General features: G+C 37.2%; 1 protein-coding gene across 1 annotated transcript in view; it reads left to right on the forward strand.

Annotated features, from left to right (window-relative positions):
* LOC124629697 (serine/threonine-protein phosphatase 6 regulatory ankyrin repeat subunit A) overlaps positions 1 to 26,445 on the forward strand; it is a 38,312-nt gene that overhangs the window by 10,577 nt on the left and 1,290 nt on the right. Inside the window, exons 2-18 of the mRNA XM_047163210.1 lie at positions 6,542 to 6,643; positions 11,072 to 11,173; positions 11,455 to 11,571; positions 12,935 to 13,027; positions 13,526 to 13,739; positions 14,159 to 14,355; positions 17,041 to 17,139; positions 17,968 to 18,112; positions 18,422 to 18,579; positions 18,784 to 20,011; positions 20,110 to 20,309; positions 20,399 to 20,935; positions 21,189 to 21,395; positions 21,746 to 22,439; positions 23,934 to 24,154; positions 24,920 to 25,048; positions 25,996 to 26,131. Coding sequence (XP_047019166.1) covers positions 6,542 to 6,643; positions 11,072 to 11,173; positions 11,455 to 11,571; positions 12,935 to 13,027; positions 13,526 to 13,739; positions 14,159 to 14,355; positions 17,041 to 17,139; positions 17,968 to 18,112; positions 18,422 to 18,579; positions 18,784 to 20,011; positions 20,110 to 20,309; positions 20,399 to 20,935; positions 21,189 to 21,395; positions 21,746 to 22,439; positions 23,934 to 24,154; positions 24,920 to 25,048; positions 25,996 to 26,131 — 4,579 coding nt within the window. The remainder of the gene's footprint in view (positions 1 to 6,541; positions 6,644 to 11,071; positions 11,174 to 11,454; positions 11,572 to 12,934; positions 13,028 to 13,525; positions 13,740 to 14,158; positions 14,356 to 17,040; positions 17,140 to 17,967; positions 18,113 to 18,421; positions 18,580 to 18,783; positions 20,012 to 20,109; positions 20,310 to 20,398; positions 20,936 to 21,188; positions 21,396 to 21,745; positions 22,440 to 23,933; positions 24,155 to 24,919; positions 25,049 to 25,995; positions 26,132 to 26,445) is intronic.

The raw sequence follows: 26,445 nt of genomic DNA on the forward strand, positions 1-26,445 counted from the left end.
TAGTGCATGCGTTGGTTTAATGTATAAGCTGTATTATTGTGAAATCTGATTAAAATCTGTTTGGTAGTTTTAGCGTGAAAGCTAATTAATTGACGTAATATCCGTCCTCACAAACTTTTGCATTGAGGTATGATATGTTAAAATGAACTTATGTCAGTTTCAAGGCAATATATTTTGTGTATGTGTGTACTTTGATCCCTGGGTAAGAAAGGACTGCCAAAAAAAACACATTTTAATCCAATATAGCTAATCACAGATATGCAAATTAATCAAAGAGTCACCACTGTTTTTCCCTTTCTGCGAAATACAATAACACAATGTCACTAAAACATTAGGTTTCAGGAATATTCGTAATGCAGTTTGACTTTCACGCCTGTGTGATTCACAAACACAAAAAGTTTTTTTGTTGTAATTTACTTCGGTCACTGACCTTTACAATGACAAACTTCCTTCGAAACCACGTCATCACTTGACCACTGACTAATTTAGGGTCAAATAGTACCCTAGACCAATTGCACAAGGTTTAGTCATAAAAGCCTCCCCGCCGGACGTGACGTAACAACTTAGCATGATGAGTATTAATCGAGTGAAAGCCTTCAAACACCGGATATTGCAAACTACAGGAAGTTCCCATGAAAAGCGAATCGACCTGAATTTCAGGATATCAGGAAATTGGTTGTATTGATGAATGTTTTTGCTAATATTTTGCGACGTAATTTGAACTGGGTTAGTCTTATATTTATTTTAATGGGTTAATAGAAGGCTTTTGTGCCATTTAAAACTGGTTCATTTGAATCCTTTTGTTCATAAGTAAAATATCACATAATGATAATAGGTATTTCTATGTTTACAAAAAATATGTATTTACTTAACTTCAACCGATATAATTAGGTACTTTTAAAATAGGTATCTTCACTGAATAATTCCATTAAAACCAATAAACTATTGAAACCATTTGAACACTTTTTAATTTTATTACAAGTTATTCACTATTTTCATCAAGATAGATGTCAAAATATGTGCCAATATACCACAAAAATTGTGATTAGGAGCATAATGTCCAATTATAATACCTGATGACACTTATGCAAAATATATACATCTACATATTTTTACAACTATTAGGCGCCTGTAACATTTTAATGTCCAACACAAAATAGATTATACTAGTAATAAAGACATTACTATGACGTCACCAGCTACTCTCGCGTGCCGACTCATACGCCGCAAGTTATCCGTTCATAAAGCCATAAATTATTATAAACTACGTTAGTCAAGATCAGGCGAAATTAAATGGAAAGAGTGAAAACTTTCAGATTGCCTTGAAGATAGGTTATATTCTTGTGTAACTCGAAGATCTATGATAAATGATATCTATTTCACAAATTGATTGAAAGCAAAACTTTTACAGTTCAAAATAAAGGTAGAGGAGTCTTCACTACACTAAATTAGTTACTATTAAACATAGATACTAATAAAATAAAGAGGACAAATTTTGTTTGCTGAAGGCTACAAAACTACAGAACCTATTGGAAAAATTCTTACACAGTTGAAAAGCTCACATTCCTCCCGAGTATGTGAGACATACATACTCGGGAGGAATGACAGACAGAAGTTCTCACGGAATGAGGGTGAAACCGCGTAAAAACAGCTAGTATTCCATAACATACTATCTATCTTAAATTCTTCCTGCCACTGGCAAAAAGACACACCTTAATAATTTATTTAGCTTCCGTGATGATCACACCTATAGTCATTAAGCTCTATTTTCACTTATGACACTATTCAGGTATAATTAAATTAACTTCCGCAATGTTAAAATCTGCGACAAAAACATTAACTCGCAATCCCATAAAAACAAGCTTAGCACTTCAATTACATAAGTAAATTAAACACGAAATGTTCCGCATAATCTGTACTTAATTACATATGATATTACTAGTTCACGCCTTTTATAATACACTAGCTTCTGCCAGCAGTTCCGTCCGTTCCCATCCCATGGGAACTACTGCGCGTACCGGGATAAAATAATGCTAATGTTACTCAAAGACAATGCAGCTTTCTAAACGTGAAAGAATTTTTGAAATTGGTCCAGTGGTGTTTTAGTAGTTTATTTAGTTTATATGCATATTAAAAACAAAAAAAAAGTTTATATATAATCTATATACAATACATATATAAAAATGAATCCCTAGTCCCTTGGGTTGAACTGCTGGAGTTCAGGCTTGATGCCGTGACCAAGGGACTGCTGGAGTTCAGGCTTGAGGTAGTTACTAGTTATATATCTCGGGATGCAGGTGAAACCGCGGGCGGAAGCTAGTATTAATATAAAAACACAAAATGGTCTACACAATCTAACCTTAATTACATATGCTATTACTAGTTCACGCCTGTTATACATGGTGTATGCAAAAGTTAAGGAGTGCCGAATACTGAGAAATTATTCATGGGTAGGAATAACTCGTTAATATAGACACACCCTGTGTTATTAAGCTGTGGTTTGCATGATTTGATTATCTCAAATTGCATACCAAGGTCTTTTTTATGGGAAAACAGCAAATGACCCCTTCCTGTCGGTAAGCAGCGCGAGGGAGTGTCAGACTCTTACTGACTAAACCCCATCATATTCCTTCTGAAGCCCTTTATGTATCAGGGTTGCGGTAACTCTTTCGCACAATCCAGCAGTCCCGGCAGGGGCATACGAAGGTCTTCCTTTAAGGAAAAGTTAGCTCCATGCTTTTATTAATGGTATAATAGAGTATGGAGTTACCTTAATAAATAGAAGTACTAAAAGCTAACCAAAACAAATATTGTCTATGTGATCTTTTCATGTAAGATTTAAATTTTCATTGTAAAAAAATAAGGTCATTTAAAAAGAAATGAGAGACAGAAACCTACTTTTTGTACACAACACTCTTACATTTAACATCAATTTACTGTTCATCCATATAAATCACTATTCCTTTTTTACACTAAAGTAAAAAATGCAACAAATTTTAAAATAATTTCAACTTAAACAGGCTAATACGTCATTAAATTACGTTGAACATGTTACACTTGTTAAAATAAATTATCCGGCAAAATATACTTAAGTTAGGGTGCTTCTACACGATGCATGAAGCTGGAGCGAGTTAACATGCGCAAGTGACAAATGACAAGAGCACGCGGGTGGGTATCTTACTTTGATACATGCGCGAGTCGCTAGATCCGAGCGTTTTTTAAATGCATGTAACCTGCGCATGTACCTCAACATGCGCAAGTTACTTGCACCGTGTAGACGCACCCTTAAGCAATGCAGTCTCCACTTAAGTTACGTTTAAGCAAGCTAAACTCGATGCAGACAGCGAATAAATTTATGTTGTGCCTACTTCTAGTAAATTACTATAACTATAATTTAATCTAATTTACATAAACTATTTCGCCTTAGTGTAACCTCAATTTTCGCGAACATTTATCAAGCACATTTGTTTTAGTATTAAATAACGACAAGCTTATTACTTCGCGTAATGTGCAATGGGTATTAGGTTGCTAATAAATATAATGAGATTATAATACATGCAAAATAACTTTCATTTAAAGTCGCCAGAAACATTGTAGCAACTATGCCTATGTCGTAGCAGCATATGAAACCACAAAAGTATTTTATTCTTCTTTATCTTTGTTATTAAAAATATTTTAATCAATTTAAACAAAAAAAAACATTTTACCCCAATCCGATTCGTATCATCATCATTCTTGCCCCCTTATCCAAATTGGTATCAAAAATTCTTGTTCCTCAACCACTGCGGTAAAAGAGTCATCTACCAAAAAAACTGAACCAGTTCAAGACAATTGAAGAACTTAAGAACTTGCCTCTACAACGCCATCTACGAGTGCTCGAGTTTTTTCATTCAATTCTTAAGAACGACAGTAGAGGCCGCCCGAAACGGTAAACAAGTGAAAACCGCCCAAACAATTACTTGGTTACCATGACTGCAAATTGTTTAGGCTTGGAAGACTTTTTAAGGTAACTTGGAGTTAAAAAGTTAAAAGTTACCCTTTATACAAAAGCATGCCCAGGAATCTGAAGGGAAAAAATCATGCTCTTAGTAAATAACTATTACCATTAGTCCGAAGGGTAAGGTAATATAAGTATCTAAAGACCATCTTCGATTGAGCAAACGGTTGACAATACAATCAAAATGCAATACGTTAATATGCCTTCTGTAAAAAAATCCATAACAAAGCATAGGCCTGGGCCCCGATTCTCCTAAGTTAATAATGTCAAAATCGAATAGAAAACGAATCGCAATATGATCGCAATAGCAGTTTTAACCATATCGGGCATTCTCCTACTAATAAAAGACCAATCGTATTCGATTGACATTTGATTGGTGTGCGATTGGTCTGCTATTTTGGTGATTTTGGTATATACGGTAGTTTGCTCTACAATCATATTGCAATCGTAAATCATTTGCAGACAGAATGATTCATTATGAATGACAGAAAAGGATAAAAACGTTTATTTCAAAGAAAAAATAGCGGAATGCCACATACGCTTCAATCGTAATCGAGTCGGGATTGGATCGCAGTCGAATGTGAATCGTATGTTGCGTAAGTAAAATTAGGAGAATCGGGCCCCTGTAGCGATTTTAGTTCCAATACCTACGTGTCGCATATTTGAAGCAACTTTCCAAAAGAAATATTCAATTTGGATGTTTGATTTTTTCACATATTTGTTTACAGGTTGAAAGAATTGTTCATTGTACCTGCTGAACATTGAAAAAAAAAATCATTAGGTGCCCCATATTTCACCACCTTGCTTAATCTTACGTAATAAGGACTTACACCATCAACGGCTACTGAGAAATAGCCAGCAGCGTTCTTCGTGACAGATTAATGCATACACGGTGCAAATATAACGATAACAGTAATTTCGCAAAACATCATTAAGCTAATTAGAATAGGCACGCTCGCAATGCAGTAATCATTCTAGGGAGGGTAGAAGTACCCTCTCACTGCCAATCGGGTGGGAGAAATTACAAACTATAAGCGAAAAGCGAGTAGGTACTAAAAAAGCTTTATTTTGCTTTAAAAAATCATCAATCAGCTTCATTTTATGCGTAACTAATTTCACTGAAAATTAAGAAATTAATTAGAAGAACAGACTATATAAAGACAAAAATTAAAAACAAAACGTCGTTCAAAACCTGAAGACCATGAAGTCTTTACAATGCAACTACATTAAAACCTCTTTTGTAGAATCAAAATTCGAATACATTAAAGTTCTTTAAACAAAACGAAGGACGCGCGTATTTTTTTAGATCCGAATTTAGTTTTTTATGAACAACTGATAAACGTTTTTAATTTAATTATTTTTCTTTTTTGACATAAGTATTTAAAGTATTGTTATTCTTTAGCTTTGTTGTGACCAAATAAAGAAAATGTTGCATAGAAAACAGGTAGGTAATTAGGTGAAAATTAACACTTTATTATGCAAATTATTTAGAAGATTACATGACCATGTAAATTATTTTTTACTGCAGCATTAAATAACAATCTTGTGGCATAAACCACACTGAAAGGCTCTATTTATCAGCACGAAGCGAAACTTGCAAGAGACCGTAACGGACAATTACTGGCTGAAGTGTTTTCAAAGGAATCATGATAAACATAGGTGATAAACAAAGTCTTACAAGAAGGTATGCTATTTTATAACAATTGGCTATAATTTGATACTTTTTTTTTGCCATTCAAAAAGTTCAAGGTTATTTATTTGATTCTGTTCATGTTGTGCTTACCCCGCTGTTTTACCTGTAGGAAATACTTTCCGTAGTCGGATAAAAAGTAGCCTATGCCCTTTCTCAGACACTGGACTAGACTAACTAGATCTTTAGAGCGAAAACACAATAGGTTATTATAGACAAAGTTATTTTTGCATTTATAATACCTGTTTGTAAGAATGTATGTATTAATAAAATTTATTGTTTCTAGTTGTTGAATTTAGTAGCTGAAAAGGTCTAATTGCTACCGGACTACAATTTGCAGTCGGCTGCAGTTTTGGCTTGTGGTCAAATTGCAGTTATTTTGTACGCTATCTTAGATCTTGCATCTGAAATTAGTTTTGTTATGTGTTTAATTTATAATGCAAATTTTTTTAATATTGTGTTTTGTAGCTAAGCATTTTTTGGAATTAAATTGTGTTACAAAGGAACCTATATATTTTAACGTTTTTTGCTTTAATTTATACTTACATAAAATGCAGACAGGGCTCCAAATCTTTGGAGGGAAAAATAGTTTTTGGAACATCCCTAATTACCTACTATATTTTTAAATTAAGCCATACATTACATTAGAATAACAGTATATAACAATAGAAGGATAATATTGCAGAATTCTGTATCCAGCTCAAGTTTATTTCATTTTGGGAGCAAAAGTCTCATAACTCGATAACAAATCAAACAACAAACTTATCTTGCTTTTCTTCAATCAATCTTCTAGTTCATTACATAGTTTGAATATGAATGCAATACTAATTATAATATTATTGTGTTTGTTTCAGACGACAGGCATGACACCGCTGATGTACGCGGTGAAGGACAACCGCACATCTTTTGTGGAGCGGCTCATTGAACTCGGATCCGATGTTGGCGCTAGGAATAATGTAAGTACTTATTTTATAAGTGTAAGTATTAATTTATGTGTTATAAAGTCAAATACCTAAGTATTCAACATTGGCTGCTAATCTTTTTTGAACGTTAAAAATACATAAGTAAGCCCCCAAAAAGTTGGGAAGTAGCAGGACGCGGGTGAAAGCCGAAATTAGCTATCATTTTGTTATATAATATTTGAAGCTCACTGAATCTGATCAATACAATTTTATATGTATTATTGAATACTCAAAAACATTTAAAGCAAAGTATTCTTGACAAAGCTGTGAGTACTTGTGCAATAAATACGAGTAATTAACATCGTGTAAGTAGGTTCGCGTCTTGAAAGAAAGCAAACTGGAACGAAGGGGTAATTTCCTATAAGGCGTGCCAACCTGCCACCGTAAGGCCCTACGTATACAAACAGCGATAATGTACCGTAAATGTTTTGTTTAGTAATTTTCTCGACTGCGTTTCCCGATTGTGTGATCGAATATTACCTACAGTAAAAAAAAATGTAATCCGATTACTTAAAACTAAAAGTATTAAAATAAAAAATCACTTCTGGACAAAGCACTTTTGTAACTAACTTAGGAACAGTTATATTACCATTATTATATAACTAAGTTAGCTTTACTTCTCGATACTCTGCTGGAAAAAACTGTTTTTTCTGCACCAGCTTAATTCGTTCACTATCATGAATCCCCAAGTTCAACCAACAAAAATACGAAATAAACGCTCGCACTCACTACACCACGAACTTTATATAACTAAGTTATAGCGCAAGTTTCATGCCTACCGTCACAGATCGTCTGATAGCACTCCACAAGCAATTTATGCTCATAACCTGTAATAGGTCAGAACTAAGCCCGGTCCGACTTACAAGAAAATGCATTATGGACTCGAAGCTCTAATATTTACTGAATATGAACGGAAAATGTCTGTGGTTACCCACTATTTCTGGCTACATTGCAATATTTTTGCATATATTTAGGATTCGCGTTATACCAGTTTTCCACTTTTGCTTTGATACTAGAAAAGCTCAGATTCTTAATGTAATTATGTTTTAAAAAACTCAATCTCAGTCTCACTTTTGGTCTTATCAATGTAATTTAGGAACCGTTCGTTAGTTATCGAGAGTATACATGGGCTCTGATTTCATAAGCATTTTTCTCGTACTAGAAATGAAAAACAATGAAGAGGGTATTTTTGGAGGAAGAAACTTTATATTGGATATATCAATATACAAAACTATCCTGAAAAATCTCTTAATACACGCAGATAATATTAGAGGTATATGTAAGATTAGATACGGCTAAACTTATAAGTATCTTCGGTTTGTATTTTACTTATAGATACCAAAATACATTCATTGATATAAGTACCTACAGCAATTCAAAAAATCAAGCAGTAATTTTAGTACCAAAAACAAACATTTAAGCGATCAACGGGTTCTTTCTATTTATCTTTAATTCAGTCCGAGTACAATTTCAGCTAGTTTTGCGTGGTTAAGATTGATATCTTTTCTTGAAAACTTCCAAATGAGTAGTTGTTGTAGCTTTGATTGCACTCTACGAAAGTAAATTACCCATTTCTTGGATGTGACGTCATATTTTAAGTATTGCCTTCTATTATATGATGAATTAGCTATAGCAACATTGTCTTTGTACCTGCTGTATATCGTGGTGAAGATATACGCAACACACAATTGATTTTATATTATTCTATAATTAACGACATACAAGAGATTAAAAAATCTTTAAGCTCTCATACGTGATTTCTTATTTAAAAATTCAATTTAGTCTCTGAGCTTGAATATAGGTATCAAAATCAAAATCTCGGGTGCAAATGTATGTCATTCAAATAGTCGTCGTTATAATTGGTATGCATTTTTAACGTACTGCGCATATTTTATTTCGTTGCACGTGTTTGTAATAAAATATTTAATTAAGTAAACACTCTAAAAGGCTGTACTTACTGTACTGTCTTACACGTATGAAAACCACGTTTGCGTAATGGTACCTTGCTAAACTGCCGAACTGATGGTCCCGGGTTCGATCAACATTTGTGTGATGAGCATGCTTGTTGACTGTGGTCTGGGTGTCGTAACATGTGGAGTTATAAGTATATGTAATTTAGTTGTGTTAGCACCCAAACTGATAAATAGCTTACCATGGGGCTGCCCTACCGTGTGTGAAAGTATCGCGATATTTATATTTAAGTCCTTGTAAAATACTGGAACTCATACACTCGGTTAGACTGGAAGCCGACCCCAACATTGTTGGAGAAAGGCTCGGAAGATGAAGATGATGAAGTCTACATAATAAACTGAACAATCACAAAAACATTCTTGATTCATCTCCCAAGAAAAAAATATCGCCACTTCAAAACTTTTTCTTCAATACTATCGAATGTTTAGTTTCCTAAGGTCCATGAGTCAGGGGCCGTGAGCGTGACATTAAGCAACAAATGGCACGAGGTGACCACGGCACGCGACTCCCACATTACACATGCTTACATACAAATGTACGCAGCTCACACTCAACTATTTCCTCTGGTGAACACGTGGCCGTTGACTTTTTGACTTTAAAGTGATATGAATGACGTGGAATGACGTCACTTCTATTAACATTACAACGAATACGAAATTCAATAATATCGTGTTCCATAGAAAAGGAACTGCGATTATAAAAGTGTGTGAGAAGCCGTGCTACGTGCGGCAGGATGCTGACTTCTTTCTAGATTTGATTGGTCCACAACAAACATAATAAGACATGTATTGGATTCAAAATCACTTTCGCCCTTTTCAGCGAATGGTCAAAATCTTAATTACTCAATCCATTCTAGGAGATTCTAACTTTTTAGTACACTAATGCCCTCTATTGATGGATGTGTGAAATGCTACAAGTTCTTTTACCTACCGAGTTCGTGGTTCTCTTCAGTTGCAACTACATAGTTCCTAATGCTTAGTTTTTGAATAAAACTTAAAGAAAGACCTACCTCATTTATTGGCACAAAATAAGTTTAAAGACTAAAACAAGATAAAAATTTAAAGTATTCACAAGGTTTTTAAATCATGTTGTCATCAGCCCTTGTGTCTTTGCTTATTCCAAATTAAGCAATGTACTTTACCCATATTTTGGTCACACTTATCTATACTTTTCTTTCCCCCATCATACACAACAACACTATGCAAAAAAATAAAATCGTTTAGAACAACATAGTAATTAAAGTACTATAGGTAGCAAACATAGGTCAGTTTGCATGAATATCGAAGTAAGCTAATGTCTTAGCCGTCCGGCACGCGATCTATCAACAAACATACGTTGTGTATGGACATATTTACCACGCAAAAGTATGTACGAAGGAAATTGTACCAACATTACCTACAATTTTATGTAGGTAATTTGGTGACACCGATAGAAATTATGACCGTTTGGTGGACCCAAGGTCGCATTCTTAGCCATAATGTTAGGCTAAAGAGTTTAATTTGGTAGTGCGTATTTTTTTATTACTTTTATTGGTACACTATTTTGCACCGGTGATTTTATTCCGAGCTTAAAATAAATAAAACCTACCGACACAGGCTATATAATACTCAAAGAATTCTTCAGTAGTTCCTGACGTTAACACTTTCAAGACGTACAGTCGTCAGCTTTACAATATAAGTATAGTTTGGAACTTTACGTTTTATCAAATCCACATAATATTTGATAAGCTAGGATAAATCTTAACGTATTCGTAATTTGCGGTGAAAATAGTGTACCAACTACAACAAACCTACGCAAGCTACGAAGTTTGCATTGTCGTAGTCACCGCTACGCCGTAGACCTGCTACGCTATAGTCTATAAGTTTTTATAACTTTTGCAAATGAAGCAATTTTAAGAAAATTCCTCTATTTCCCCCTAACTTAGTATTTATGGACGCTATAATACGACGCCGGGAAACTAACCCTGAAATTCAAAACAAATTTTATGGCGTCTACGTTTCTATTTCATTTTTTGCCAATAAAAGCTATTCGGGGCTAATGTTTTCGATCTAGATTCGTACCGGTCTGTTGTTAGTACTTAGAATCTTACTAAAAATCTGCTTAGGAAATGTAGATCTTATCTTAGTGTCGTAACAGGGTAATATTTTAAGCAGGCTTTACAAAAAATATAGAAAATCGTAACGTGAATTGGATTGTCTATGAAAGAAAATACTTAATTTTTAATCGATTATGGCAAACAACAAAAGAAAGACAACAATTATAAAAAAGAATTCACAAAATAGCTAAACAGTGCTTTCAGATCAACATACAACTCGAAAAAAATAATAATACTCATACGCGGGCCTCGTTATTTTGTCACGAATATAACAATTTCACGATGGGAACATAAGTAGTACCCAGTATATTGTGTAAAAACATGTATGTCAAAGCTTTATGTCTTTCTTTTCCCAGGACAACTACAATGTACTTCACATATCAGCAATGTACTCGAGAGAGGACATCGTCAAGCTACTGCTGTCCAAGAGAGGTGTCGACCCATTTGCCACCGGAGGGGTGAGATATTACCGACAATTTACTTACAAATTTTTTTATATAAATCACCAAAGATTTCTTGTTGACATATAAACAGAAAAGAAATGTATATTCATGTACCTACATGCAGCTTTCGCTTTTAATTCTACACGAGCAAAACAAAAAGAAAATAAAAGAAAACTAGGTCTGCAATTACGTATAACTCCCATATTACTCAAGCAAAACATAGAATTTTGCTTCGCAAACTCGTAGCTTTGTTTATTTTATATTAATAGTTGTTTAACATAGCGTGTTGATTGCAGAGCCGGCAGCAAACAGCTGTGCACCTGGTGGCCAGCAGACAAACTGGAACTGCCACCAGCATACTGAGAGCCTTGCTCACGGCAGCTGGGAAGGATATCAGACTTAGAGTTGATGGGGTAAGGATGACTTAGAAAAAAATATCTTTAAAACTAGGTAGTTTTAAAGATATTTCTAAGATATTAACTAGGTACTTCATAGGTACGTAGTGTAGTAACGTGAAGGTTTGAGATGCAACTGTTTGATTGATAAGAAGACGCTCCATTGTTTATTCGCGATGTTCATCTTCTTTGCATAAAAGGTCGTTTACTTACTGTCTGTTGTAAGTACGACGACCGATACCTACCTGTATCGATACCTATGTCTAGCAAATACATAAATGTATGCAAATTGGAAATAGTAAAACTAAACGACCCATGCGAATTGTGTTCAATAAATTTTAAGCTTTATAGCGCTGATATTAGAGTTATGATTTGTATACGCGAGTGGTGAACGGGCGTGGATGCAGCGTCGTCGCAGCCATCGCGTGCAGCCGCGCCGCCTGGCACCGCCATCCGCCTGATTCAGGAACTACCCCCGAAAACACCCTAAAACACAACCTGTAAACAAAACTCTACGTTTACACTGTGAGCTGAATCAACTCCATGAGTACCCACGAATAAAACTTTCCAACTTATCGTGCCATCATTTAACGTAACACGCAGCGACTGACTGAAATAATCCGACAATAACTAATTATGAGCGAATTCCCGCAAAACGCGATTGTCGCGCACCGCGGCGTCTCCCCAAGGCTGACGTGTAAGGACATTCCGACAGTAGGAACGAGCCACCCTGTACGAATAGAAACTAGCTAATTATCCGTCGAGCTTTAGCCGCCGAGTAAACGTCACAGCGCGAATTTACAATGCAAATCAGTCGCTGAATATTAGTTACAACGTCAGCGCTGAAATTCAAAATTACTAATTTTAATACAATAAGTCTCAGTCGGTCCTTCGTCACGACTAGAGGAAGGCAGCTTTGCCATGGCCTCCGACGTGCGCTCGTGTAGCTAGTACCTAGTACTCATGGAGGATCAAGTACGTATCACTGGGTCTGAGCGTGACGTACAAAACTTAGTAAATCGGAAATCGTGTCAATTTCGAATGCATCGGTATTCAGTGAGAAGCACGATAGACGATCGATTATACGTTATTGTCTAGTTGGCTGCGAAGACTGCGATGCACGTAATTCGGCTGTTATTGTCTGTGGTGTGACGGTTCGGAAGCGAGTCGTGCAGTTGCAGGGCGCGATGCTCGGCGCCAGTTAGCGCGTGGAGGTGGCATGGGGGACCGGGACGCCAGCGCCGGCCGCGGCCGCGCGCGCTCGCCGCCTGGCCTGCAGGCGAAGGACCTGCAGAAACTCGAGATCAGTTTCATTGAGCTGAACAAGGAGCGCGCCAGACAGAAAGAATGGAAAAAGCTAATTCGCGACATGGTGTTCCAGAGGGGGAAGATCCCGCTGCTGCTGGCAGTCGAGGCCGGCAACCAGAGCATGGTGCGCGAGCTGCTCAGCGCGCAGACCGCCGAACAGCTCAAGGTATGCGCCTCCAGTTTTATGCCTCCACATGTTATATAGCGTTATGCAACTGCACCCGACACTCGTATGAATTATTCAATATCTGATATACCAATCTTTCAACCCTATCTCGTAGATTTTTGCAATTTAACTAAGTAGGTACTGTTGAATTCTTGATCAGAGTAAGCTTTGTAAAAATTTCGTACCTTTTCCTTTCTTATATTCTTATTTACGGTTACCTACAGTATTTTACTTAAGTATTAAAATTAAATATTGTAGTATTGAATTCATACTTGTAAGATCATAAAAGCGTTTCGTCAAAGCTCCTTAATACAATTTTAAATGCTACACTAATTTATATATGTACCATAATAAGATCTAGCATAACATACCTCTGCAAGACGAAACGCATCACGTAGCCCATTTCACCAGCCTGAGCCACTATCACTCGCTTTGCCTCCATAACCAGTGTGATCCGGATACTAATCCCAGTAGTTTAACAACCCGTGTGCCGCCCAGGCGTCGACCCCCGCGGGGGACACAGCATTGCACCTCGCGGCGAGGCGGCGGGACGTGGACATGGCGCGGATACTGGTGGACTATGGCGCCGCCGTGGATGCCGTCAACGGAGCCGGACAGACACCCCTCCATATCGCGGCCGCGGAAGGAGATGAGCCGCTGGTGAAGTACTTCTATGGAGTTCGAGCGAATGCTGCTATTGCTGATAATGAAGGTGAGATGGTTTGAATTCATATTTTGGACTTAACAAGTTATAGCAGACTAAAACAGATATGAACTATGAAAATATCTCTGTATTTATGACACCTTCATTATTGACACGCAAACTCAGTAGCGTTTACTCGTGGACAATTTTTTCACTACGTAAAAAAACCTGACCTAAAAAAAACCTCATGTGAATATGTGTATACACAGGATAGCTTTATATTTTTCTGAAAAACTCCTGATGACCTAATTTTTAATACACATGGATACTGCAAACTGACGCTATTGACCTCCGAGACCACCCACACTTCAAAGACCAGACTGCAAAAAAAGTTCAAGCCCAAACCTACAAAAATACTCATTACCTCTACCATCTTTTATTCTAATTATTCAACAACCAATCCTTATAATATCCCATTTTCCTTCCAGACCGGACTCCAATGCACTTAGCAGCAGAAAACGGGCACGCAGCCATCATCGAGCTTCTAGCTGACAAGTTCAAGGCCTCGATCTTCGAGAGAACGAAGGATGGCAGCACTCTCATGCACATAGCGTCCCTCAACGGCCATGCTGATTGTGCCATGATGCTGTTCAAGAAAGGGGTGTACCTGCATATGCCTAATAAGGTATGTGCATGGAAATATTCTCTAGTGGTTGAAGGTTTCACGTCGCGGGTTTTCTGTTTCACATTCCGAGTGACAAATAACTTGTCGCGAGGTTTCATCGTTTGAACTGGTAGTTACCAATTGTTTACTTACACTCCTAGAAAGATCAGCTTGGACAACCCGCTAGTGTAAAAATGCTCTAAGAAAACTTTTTCCAACTTTCTCTAAAATCATCTTCAGGTTACTATACCCATATGTTTAGTGCGATAAAAGTACAGACGAGGCGTTACACGCAACCCAGCTAACCCATATTCGGGCAAGGATTCTGATACACACTCTATGTACCTACTTGTTCCAAATTTTTAAACCAATTTTAGGTGTGCTAAAATGCGTTTACAAATATAAATGACAATATATATGCGAATAATACTTATGTAAAACATGATTACAGGTGTGATACATAAAATTATTTTGCATATAACAATGACTGGTAAATAAGCATTTTATATATGTTTGGCGCTATTCCGGTATGACTAATTAATCGTACCCAACACATAAATAATTCGTAAGACACCATGTAGGAACACGTTTTTAATAATGCATTAACCACATTAAAACATGTCGTCATGATGATCAGATATTTAACAAAGGAAATGTAGTTTCTTTAAGTATCACTTTATACTTGGGCCTTTTTTTCTTTGTTCAAATCCACTTTTGTAAAATATTATTGCAACTACGTGAACAATGCTCATAGAAGTCATGGATTTTTTAACTATAACATTTTATTCGTATCTAAGCTATGTACTGCAGTATTAAAATGAAGGATAAATATTATAGCTTTTGCGATTGTTACATTAGACTGCATTAGTGGGTGAGCTTCGGCTAGGTATGGCAAGAAATGCATATATATAGCGGGTTTAACTTCAAAGATCAACTGAGAAACTATTAACAATCTATACCTAATTTCTAGGAAGCAGAACAACTTAGACATATATGCTTTACTTTTAATCATCCTTTATCTTCCCCTAAATATATTAAAAAATAGATGAACGATATCTAAAATTAATGACCACAGGCTAATTATCAAAGTAAACGAAATAATTTGATGTGATTTCCGTGACACTGTCTCCATTGTACGGGCGGCACCGCGGCGCACGACATAGCTAAGACGTTGCGTGTTTCATCGCAGTGCATTCGTAATTAAAACTATATTTCATTGTGCCTGGCTAAGCCTCATTTTAAAGCTTTAAGGCGTTTGTAAATTGGATTATTTTAGGCCTAAATAATTTGAAAAGACACTTTGAAATCATATGAATTTATAATTGTTCAGCATTTATAAAAAAAACATAAAAAAAAACTTTCAGTCTTAAAGGTTTTGAAAGAAAAGCAAACTACTCAAAACAGTCCTATTTGTCCAATTCAAAAGTATGCCATAACCTTGATTAAAACTGTTCAAACAATAGGTAAAGAGCACTGCTTTAAGTAGCCTTAAAAAAAACGCAAACGAAACATTTAAAAACGCCCTGTTAACCTTCTATTCATCCATAACCTATGTCAGTATTGTTTTACGGCTAGCATTCTAAAGACGACAATCAACCTTGTTAGAATTAATGTATGTTTATTTCCTACCTTTATCTACTTAGTTACATACATGTGACAAGCCCGGATTTCCCTCACTGCGTAAAGGTCGACATACATTGCTTGCCGGACACAAGACTTCAAGTGACCTAGTATACCCAGCAATGTAACGCATAAAATATGAACACATTTATTTATACATGTTTAATTTGCATTTTAAATAAAAGTATGGCGTTTTGTTGTTCGTGGTCACATCATTTGTTTATGTCACTCAAATCGTGAATAAATCCAAGCTTTGAATTCGTGATTATTTAAAGTCTTTTACATTACTTGTCTTGTTATAATAATAAAAATGAAATATATTTTCCGTCGGAACTTTATTTGATGTGCAATACGAAACCACTTCTATTTTGAGAACATTATAAAATCTTTTATTTAGGTGTATGACTGGGATTATAAAACTGGATTTATGCAATATAACATTATGATTCATAAGTGTTATTGTTTTACAACTGTTAATTTTTATATTCCATTACCTAACTCAATAAATATCTTGAGCTTTGAATTTCTTTACCATTAAAAGTCACTATTTTTATAGAGACCTATTGAAAAAGCAATGAAGATTCCTATAAAAGTTTATTCTTCTTTATTATGCCAGTTCGTTTCGGTCCTTGGGCAGTCGTTAATTGATTAAAAATTCCTATATCCAACAATTTAGTATAGGCTTAGTTAATTAAATTAATATTTTTACATACAATCAGTAAATGTTGCGTCCTAAGTATATGCTATTTCAGGTAAACACAAAGCGGCGCGACGCGAAAACAACAAACAGTCTCCGTCTTACCACAAAAACTTTTTAACGTCAGTTTAAGACTTGTCTAAAAAAATGACAAATTATGACGTTGACATAAGGTTCATTTTGGAGACACATTTTTTTTAGACAAGTGTAAAACAGTTGTTAAAGTTTTTGTAGTAAGGCCATAAATGTCTTTTGGAGTGGTCTACATGATGTACAGTATATCCTTAAATTCATGTCAGATCGCTTAGCATTTGCGTACGCTTTGATTCGCCTACACAGGACGCACCCACAGTAACTATATTAATTACTAAATATTATCCTGTTTCCAGGATGGAGCTCGCAGTATCCACACGGCAGCTCGGTACGGTCACGTCGGGATCATCAACACGCTGCTGCAGAAAGGAGAGAGCGTTGACGTCACAACTAACGTATGTCATTTACCTTTTTATTTTTGTGGAAAATCATCAAATGACGAATGACCCAATATGGGTAAAGAGTGTCACTTACTGACTAAAATCCACGATGTTCTTTCTGTAGTTCTTTATGTACCAGGGCCGCGGTAAGTCTTTCGACATTACCCAGCCCGTCACTTGTTATCGTCACCATACTTTGTCTTTTAACAGTTTGGGACCTGAAAGGTGAACATTACTAATTGCTACTGGCAAATATTTTTGTGGAAGCGTATACACCGTGACTTTTTAGTCGTCTTATAAAGGTGGTCCACTCAATCTATCCGACATAAAAAACCTTTAGACACGATTATTAATTTTATAGCCTTACTTAATTAAGATAATAGGTGCAAAGAAAAATACTGAAAAAAAAATGTTTACGTATCAAACGGTAGAAAGTAGGTACCTACCTTCCCAACGCGCCGCGCTCCATTGATACAAGATTCGGGCAGCGCTCACAACAGGGTGTTCTTATAATCTACGTCATGCATCATAATAATGTTTTTTTTTTTTAATTATTCAAATCTCATAAATATTTTTTTTTTATATATGAACGTTTACTAGTCATTGGATACATGAAGTGGGCTGCCGTTGTAAGACGACTAAAAAGTCACGGTGTATATTTAGGCATTTTTGCATTTGGATCATATCCGTAGTAAGGTTTTACATATCAGATACATTACTTGGTTTAAAAGTAGTTACATATTCCCTCAAATTTTTAATTACCCTCAAAACATCTATTAATGATCTGGTTTTTGAATGGTTTCTACTTACACTTGTTTCAAATCCTCTCGATGGTCTGTCCAGGACAATTACACAGCGTTACACATAGCCGTGGAGTCTTGTAAGCCAGCTGTGGTGGAGACTCTGCTGGGGTACGGCGCTGATGTCCACGTGAGGGGCGGCAAGCAGAGGGAGACTGCCTTGCATATAGCTGCTAGGATACCTGATGGTAAGTTATCAATCACGCTACTCGAGCCTCGGAAAGAAAAACCTTTTACCCAACTTTGAAACAGTTGAGAGGCATAGATTTTAAACAATATCAAGTATGTATTTTTCAAAGTAGAGTCACTAAGACTGATTAGACCGGTGAGACTGGAAGCCGACCCCAACATAGATGGGAAAAGGCTCGGGAGATGTTAATGAGTCACCATGACTAATTAGATTTAAATAAAATAATTTAAATGACAGTGACAATGCATTAACTATTAGATGTTTCATTGATAGGACATAAGCAAACAGGATATTCAACAAATTCCAGGTGACAAATGCGCGCTGATGCTGCTTAAATCCGGAGCTGGACCAAACAAAGCGACAGAAGACGGACAGACTCCAGTCCACGTGGCTGCCAAGTATGGCAACCTCGCTACCCTGGTACTACTTCTCGAAGATGGAGGGGATCCATTGAGGAAGACCAAGGTATGATGATCTCGGAAAATTAATTCAAGCTTACTGAAAAACCAAATTTGTAATTTTAATGTCTCAAAATATTTCAATGGCATGTTCATCAAAGTGACAATAATATTTTGTCAGGTGCACCTGAAAGTAACAGATATTAAAATATTAGATCAGAAGGTTTTTACACACATATTGTAATCTCACTAATAACCTTTCGTTTTGTAGAGTGGAGAAACCCCTTTACATATGGCGTGCCGAAGCTGCAAACCAGATGTAGTGCGACATTTGATAGAATTCGTTAAAGATCATAAAGGGGAAGCTGTAGCTACAACATACATAGATTCAGTAGACGAAGATGGCGCCAGTGCACTGCACTTTGCTTGCAAAATTACTAAAGAAGAAGTCAAAATACCAACAGCTGACCGACAAGTCGTCAAATGTCTAATAGAAAATGGCGCAGATGTTACATTAATAACGAAACATAATTATGAAACTGCATTCCACTTTTGTGCGATCGCTGGCAACAATGACGTCATGACAGAGATGATCGCACACATATCTCCAGCTGATGTTAGCAGAGCACTGAACAAACAGAACTCAATAGGCTGGACCCCTTTACTAATAGCCTGTCATAGAGGACATATGGAACTTGTCAATACACTACTAACAAACCATGCGAGAGTAGATGTATTTGATACTGAAGGCAGATCAGCCCTTCATCTGGCTGCCGAACATGGATTTCTACAAGTTTGTGATGCTCTCCTAACTAACAAAGCCTTCATAAACTCTAAAGCGAGAAACGGTAGAACAGCGCTCCACTTAGCCGCTATGAATGGCTACGCACATCTAGTCAAATTCTTAATACGAGATCACAATGCCATGATCGACGTCCTGACATTAAAAAAGCAAACTCCTCTACATTTAGCATCGGCAAGCGGTCAAATTGAAGTGTGTAAACTTTTACTAGAACTTGGAGCTAACATTGATGCGACCGACGAATTAGGACAGAAACCCATTCACGCAGCCGCTCAAAATAATTACAACGAAGTGGTACAACTTTTTTTACAACAACATCCGAATTTAGTAATGGCCACAACTAAAGATGGGAACACTTGTGCTCATATAGCGGCCATTCAGGGTTCAGTGAAAGTGATTGAAGAACTCATGAAGTTTGATAGAACTGGTGTCATATCTGCTAGGAACAAGTTGAATGATTCAACACCATTACAATTAGCTGCTGAAGGAGGTCATGCAGATGTTGTAAGAGTATTGGTAAGGGCAGGAGCGTCTTGCACTGATGAGAACAGAACAGGTCTTACTGCAGTACATTTAGCAGCTCAATACGGACATACTAATGTATTAGATGTTATGCGATCTACAAATACGTTGAGGATATCAAGCAAGAAATTGGGATTGACGCCATTACACATAGCTGCTTATTATGGACAAGCTGGTAAGGCTTCAAAATTGAATAGTAATAAATGCCTGTACATTTGAATATTATGTGTATGAATAATATGTGATCTTGATAAATAATTCATTATTTTTCAGAAACTGTGCGAGAACTCCTATCCCACGTACCAGGAACTGTAAAGTCAGAAGCTCCAACGGGGGTTTCACTAGTTCCAGAGTTAGGTGCTGAATCTGGATTAACTCCACTACATTTAGCCGCTTATAATGGTAACGAAAATGTCGTGCGATTACTGCTTAACTCTGCTGGAGTACAAGTGGACGCCGCTAGTAATGAAAATGTAAGTCCTCCCTCATCTTCCAACTTCTCATGTCCAAAATCTTCTAACCCAAGGTTATATACATATACCTTTATTTATTCTGTTTTCAGGGGTTCAATCCGCTACATCTTGCATGCTTCGGAGGTCACATGTCTATTGTAGGACTGCTCCTAAGTAGATCAGCAGAATTGCTTCAAAGTACAGACAGACACGGAAAGACTGGGTTACATATAGCGTCGACGCATGGGCACTATCAAATGGTGGAAGTGTTACTCGGTCAAGGAGCCGAAATAAACGCGACGGATAAAAACGGCTGGACCCCACTACATTGTGCTGCGAAAGCCGGACATCTAAACGTGGTTAAACTTCTATGCGAATCAGGAGCTTCGCCGAAAAGCGAAACTAACCTAAATTGTGCTCCAATTTGGTTCGCTGCTTCAGAAAACCACAACGATGTGTTAGAGTACTTACTACATAAAGAACACGATACGCAATCCCTTATGGATGATAAACGGTTCGTGTATAACCTTATGGTGTGCTCTAAGAACCATAACAACATACCCATTGAAGAGTTCGTGTTGGTGTCGCCGGCGCCTGTTGACACTGCCGCTAAGCTGTCTAATATTTACATTATTCTTTCCACTAAGGTATGGTCATTTACTTATTTAAGCATTAGCTTCTGCCCGCGACATATTGGAATAATTCGTGCATCCCATATAAGAAATAAAAAATACTCTCTTTAGAATTGTTTGTAAAATCTCAATCAATTCCAATTTATATTATCCGAATAAATTAAGAAACAATCCACATTGGCACGTTAACACGATTTATTTTTAGTTCTAATACTATTTAGGATTAGGATTTCCCAATCACTCAATATTCATGCCACGTTTCTAACAGGAAAAGGAGCGTGCCAAAGACCTTATAGCGGCCGGCAAGCAATGCGAGGCGATGGCCACCGAACTGTTAGCGCTAGCCGCCGGCGCCGAGTCCGCTGGACACATCCTCACTGCCACCGACAACAGAAACATTGAGTTCCTCGACGTGCTCATAGAGAACGAACAGAAGGAGGTCATCGCGCACACCGTCGTACAGAGATATCTTCAGGTAAAATATAGGTAACTTCCCTCTTGCCTCATCGGGTCGGAATGCTGTTTAATGTTTTATATGAAACGTCTGCCTTTCTTGCCTCCTCAACCCAGTTAATAGATAAGACAACCCTTGGTAGCTAAGGCTGAAAGTCAGGCATGGTAATAGTATATCTTCCTAGCTTGGTCAGTCAACTGTAACACACTGTGCTATTGGAAGTACACATTGACCACAAGTGTGACTTTGATCTATTGTTATCCTTTGATTGATCAGTTCGACTAGAGCCACGAGTTGTTCTAACTAATTGATACCAATAGTACAATACTCATGAAAAATAACAACCATTTCATTTTTCCTTTTCTTTCCAGGAACTCTGGAGGGGCAGCCTCAAATGGACCGGCATTAAAATTATGTTCCTTTTTTTCGCGTTCATAGTATGTCCACCCGTATGGGTGGTGTTCTCTCTTCCATTAGGCCATAGATATAATAAGATTCCAATAATTAAGTTCATGTCGTATTTAACTTCACACATTTACCTGATGGTATTGTTAGCCTTAGTAGCCATAACGCCTATTTATAATTCGATATTTAGGGATAGCTTAATACCGAGGTGGTATGAGTGGATGCTGCTCATTTGTCTGAGCGGCCTCCTTCTGTTTGAGCTGACGAACCCCAGCGACAAGTCTGGGCTCGGCTGGATCAAAATAGCAGTATTATTGTGCGGCATGATCGGCGTGGCCACTCACGTCGTCGGCTGGATATTCGTATTACCTAAGTATTGGCCAACGCTTATGTATTGTAGGAACCAATGTTTTGCCTTATCATTTCTATTAGCGTGCGTTCAAATATTAGATTTCTTATCCTTCCACCACCTATTCGGTCCGTGGGCTATTATCATTGGAGATCTCATGAAGGATCTGGGCAGGTTCCTCGCTGTGCTAGCGATATTTGTGTTCGGCTTCTCGATGCACATAGTTGCGTTGAACCAGCCCTTCAGGAATATCATCAAAGCGGAAGACAATAAGTATGCAAGACAACAGAGGAAGAAGCTGTTCTCCGACGGTGAGTGTGAATCCATCACATATACATTGCCTACCATCTACCATAGATACTGTCCATTCATGTATGTAGATCATATCTATTCATTGAAATGTTTAATGTTGTACTTGTTGCCGTAATAGAAAGTCTTCGATTGAAGCGACAAGCGTATGAAACGCAATGGCAAAATCCATTTTCTGGGGAATCGTACAGAAGGAAACAGGGGCCAACTGGACGTAAGTCCGCAAACACGAACAGAACAGTTTGTTTATATTTATGTGTCAATGCCATTTTCCTTACGATGATCGCATTACAACTCGATGTGCTTGTTTTACTATTTATTTTCCAAACAATAATTATATGCATCCGCTTGCAAGCTTGAGTGTCTATCACATCGAGAATGTTATCATCGTTGGTTTATACGTTACATTCCATTAGACAACCGTTGCCATCACGATACGAATGTGGAATGTTAGGACTCTGTAATATACAAGTACACTTCGCCTCGCCATAATTTCCAAGTTTTATTTTCATATTATGGCACGTGTAAGTGTTTGGTGGTTAGAATATTTGATGTCTATTTACGTACACAATGCATTTTCTGCATCGCATCACATGGCTTTACGAGAGACGTGGTTTCCAGATGTGGTCACAGAACATGCATTGCGCGTCACTATACTAGTTTTAGTGGAATGAGTGGCCGACCTCACCGCATTTGATGGAGCAAGTTTGATTTGCGCATGCCGCGGCTGGCTTATGTCCTGCGTTTGTTTCACCACTCCGAGGTACATTTTATGTTTCGGATATGTTTGGCTGTTTGTCGTCATTGTGGCGTCTCTCGCCCGCTCTCGATGTCTAGCCGTAGACGGGACGGGGTGGATTGATGCACTGGTATAATAAGTGGAAACTAACTAATTAATACTCTATAATTAGCACACTTACACGAAATTATTTTTAAACACCAAAATCCAAATTAATTTTGACACACACATACACTTTTTTATACCAATGTAAAGAAAGCATACACAACCGTATCAATCTATCTCATCCATACAAATAGGTGTCAATTAGACGTGTTAGATCTTTAGATGAACGGGAAGATTGATGCAGGAGAAGACCAAGCATTCATTTGTAATGTTCACTATTGTAATGATTGTACAAAGTGAAAGAATGAAGTGTGGATAGGCAGAGAGCCATGCATCAACCTACCCCGGTGGTCGCCGAGCGCAACCAGACCGTGGTCCATGTTGAGTATTGTCTTCTAGCGACGTTGTCACCGGTCGAGGCGTTGGAGAAACTGTTCTTCGCACTTTTCGGACAGATAACGTTGTCGGACCTTAACTACGTGTCCAGCGTGCGGCCGCTGTGGACGCAGAACATATTCAAGTTCGTGTTCGGGGCGTACTTACTGATGTCGGTCGTGGTGCTCATAACGCTCCTCATTGCGATGATGTCGGACACTTACCAACGCATACAGGTAACTGCGTGTCGCCCAGAGCTCTGATCTTTTGTTCGCAGTTACTATGAACCCACTGTATTCGTTCGAGCTGCTGTTCTTCGCGGTGTTCGGCCAGACGACCACGGACCAGACGCGGGTGCACCGTAACGATAGTAACATACAGCCGGCTTGGACCAATTACCTGTTTAAAATTGTGTTCGGGATCTACATGCTGGTGTCGGTGGTGGTACTCATCAATCTGCTCATCGCTATGATGTCAGACACGTACCAGAGGATACAGGTAACACGTGAAACAGAACCGTCTTGTATCGTGTGCATACACCATAAACAAATGTACTAAAACGTGAGATATAAAACAGCTACCTAAATAAATGACGCTCGATGCCAGCACGTTGTGGTATTTGTGAATTAATTATTTAAAAATAATATCAAAAATCAAATATTTTTTGTTTTGATCTTTATTGTTAGTTTCACTTGCTGTCACGTTTTTCCAAACTATTTTAAATTAAAAGCCAGTATATTTTTTCAATTTCGAATATATTGGAGAAAGCTCTTTATGTCTGAGTAATATAGTCGAAATGATTGATAACAACATAAAAACTTTGAAATTGATAAATTAAAAATAAAATAATTACTAAAGTATTGCATGTATTGACTTACCTACCTTAAAATGAATTGAACTTACTATAGCTTTTGCAATAGTCTGTAAAATGTGTTATTGGAATTCGCTTTTGCATTATTACTTTTTGGTGGAACGAATTATCGCCTATTTATGTAGGTTATCTCGACTACTTCTCTTCATTGTTAATTAAAAGATAGTACTCCTGGGTAATTAAAGTATAAAGACGTCTTAGCATTTCTGTCACTTATCAATTTCAAGACTTTGTTCAGAATGAAAAAAAAAAACATTTTAGTTAATCTAACCTCTTTCCTCTTTATTAAAATATTTTCAATTATCTTCTACTACAATGTCGAGTCCTTGTCCTCGATTACAATGTAAAACTCACAATAATTAGGCAAAATATTAACGAGCGATAATTTTCAGGCGCAATCAGACATTGAGTGGAAATACGGATTGTCGAAATTGATCCGCAACATGCATCGCACGAGCACCGCGCCGTCGCCACTGAACCTCGTGACTACGTGGCTAATGTGGCTCATACACAGGTGTAAGGTGAGTCACCAACACCTCCCATTATATGACAAATACTGCCTACGTTTTTACGTATGAGATTATCAAATGATTCCCCCACTGAGTGGAGCGTCCAACTGTTACTGACCAAAACTTATTAAGCTTGCTTTGGAAAGCTTGCCCTGGGCCTCGGTAAAACAACGAATTTAATTACTGGCAATCTGGTCAACATGGCCCGAACACAGCAGTCTTGGCACCGGCGTCCTTTGAAAATATTCATTCTGAAAATTTCATACACAAGATTATAGTTTATTCCTCAACAGTGTTGAGATAGTACCTCATATAGGCGGTCCGTTTCTTGAGTTCATTTGGGGCATGTCTGAAAGATTTATAAATGAAAGCTGGGGTCAAAGATAAATGCTGATGTACTCTATCTCAAACTTTTTCGACCCATCCGTTGTTACTTCTCGTTACTACTAAAATTTCTGGCAACTGTTTTAATAAAAATGTATGAGGGTCTGCAATCTTCTGACAACTTTATATATTTCTATATCTAGCCTAGTCTTAGAGGACTACACTGCTACACCTAAATTGATTCCATTTTCCAACACACAACTACTTTACTCAAAATACACGCAGCAAACCTACAAAATGTTTAAATATCGTCTATATTTTGTGCATAACTTCAATATTTCATTTTCAAAGTGCACTTACTGACGACATATTATAGGAAATTTAACTATACTTCTTTTAAATTACATTTAAGTAAGTTTAGCCACTTTAACATTCTGTAGTTTTCACTAATTCGCAAACACTTTCATATCCAAAGTAGTTATAAAATTAATCATCAGGAACTTAACTCAAAATTCAAAACCATGTACCTCGTACCAGTAGGCACTTCAGTAATACCCACACTTATCACACCCACAAGGTATACAGGTCTATCTATCACATTCCACACTGTTTTTAATCCAACTATTTCGCACCAGGAACGATTAAGCAAAAAGAAGCGACCAAGCTTGGTGCATATGATCGGTTTGCAGAGACAAGACCAAATGAGCGCGCGGTCCAAAGCTGGAGCGAAGTGGCTGTCCAAGGTCAAGAGGGGACAGGTTGTGCCTAAGGGTAAGGATTTTTCTCATTGTAACACTAATAAACTCTATTTTACAGCACTTTAAAAAGGGATGATTTTCTAATAGCAGAACTAGGTACACGATTAATGTCTCAAGTGACATTCAGGTAGACACAATTGCGGTAATCTCTGCTGGTTTATAATGAATTGAAAATAATATCATCACGCACACAGATAATTAAAATTCTACGCAAAATACGCACACAATAACACTTAATTTAACTGTCTATATTTTTTTCCTAACACACATGCATATATATACTAGAAAATTTCCTAACAAAACTATATTAGAACACTTAATCACATG

This window comes from Helicoverpa zea, chromosome 4 (assembly GCF_022581195.2).
Source record: "Helicoverpa zea isolate HzStark_Cry1AcR chromosome 4, ilHelZeax1.1, whole genome shotgun sequence".
Classification (NCBI taxonomy): Eukaryota; Metazoa; Arthropoda; class Insecta; order Lepidoptera; family Noctuidae; genus Helicoverpa; species Helicoverpa zea.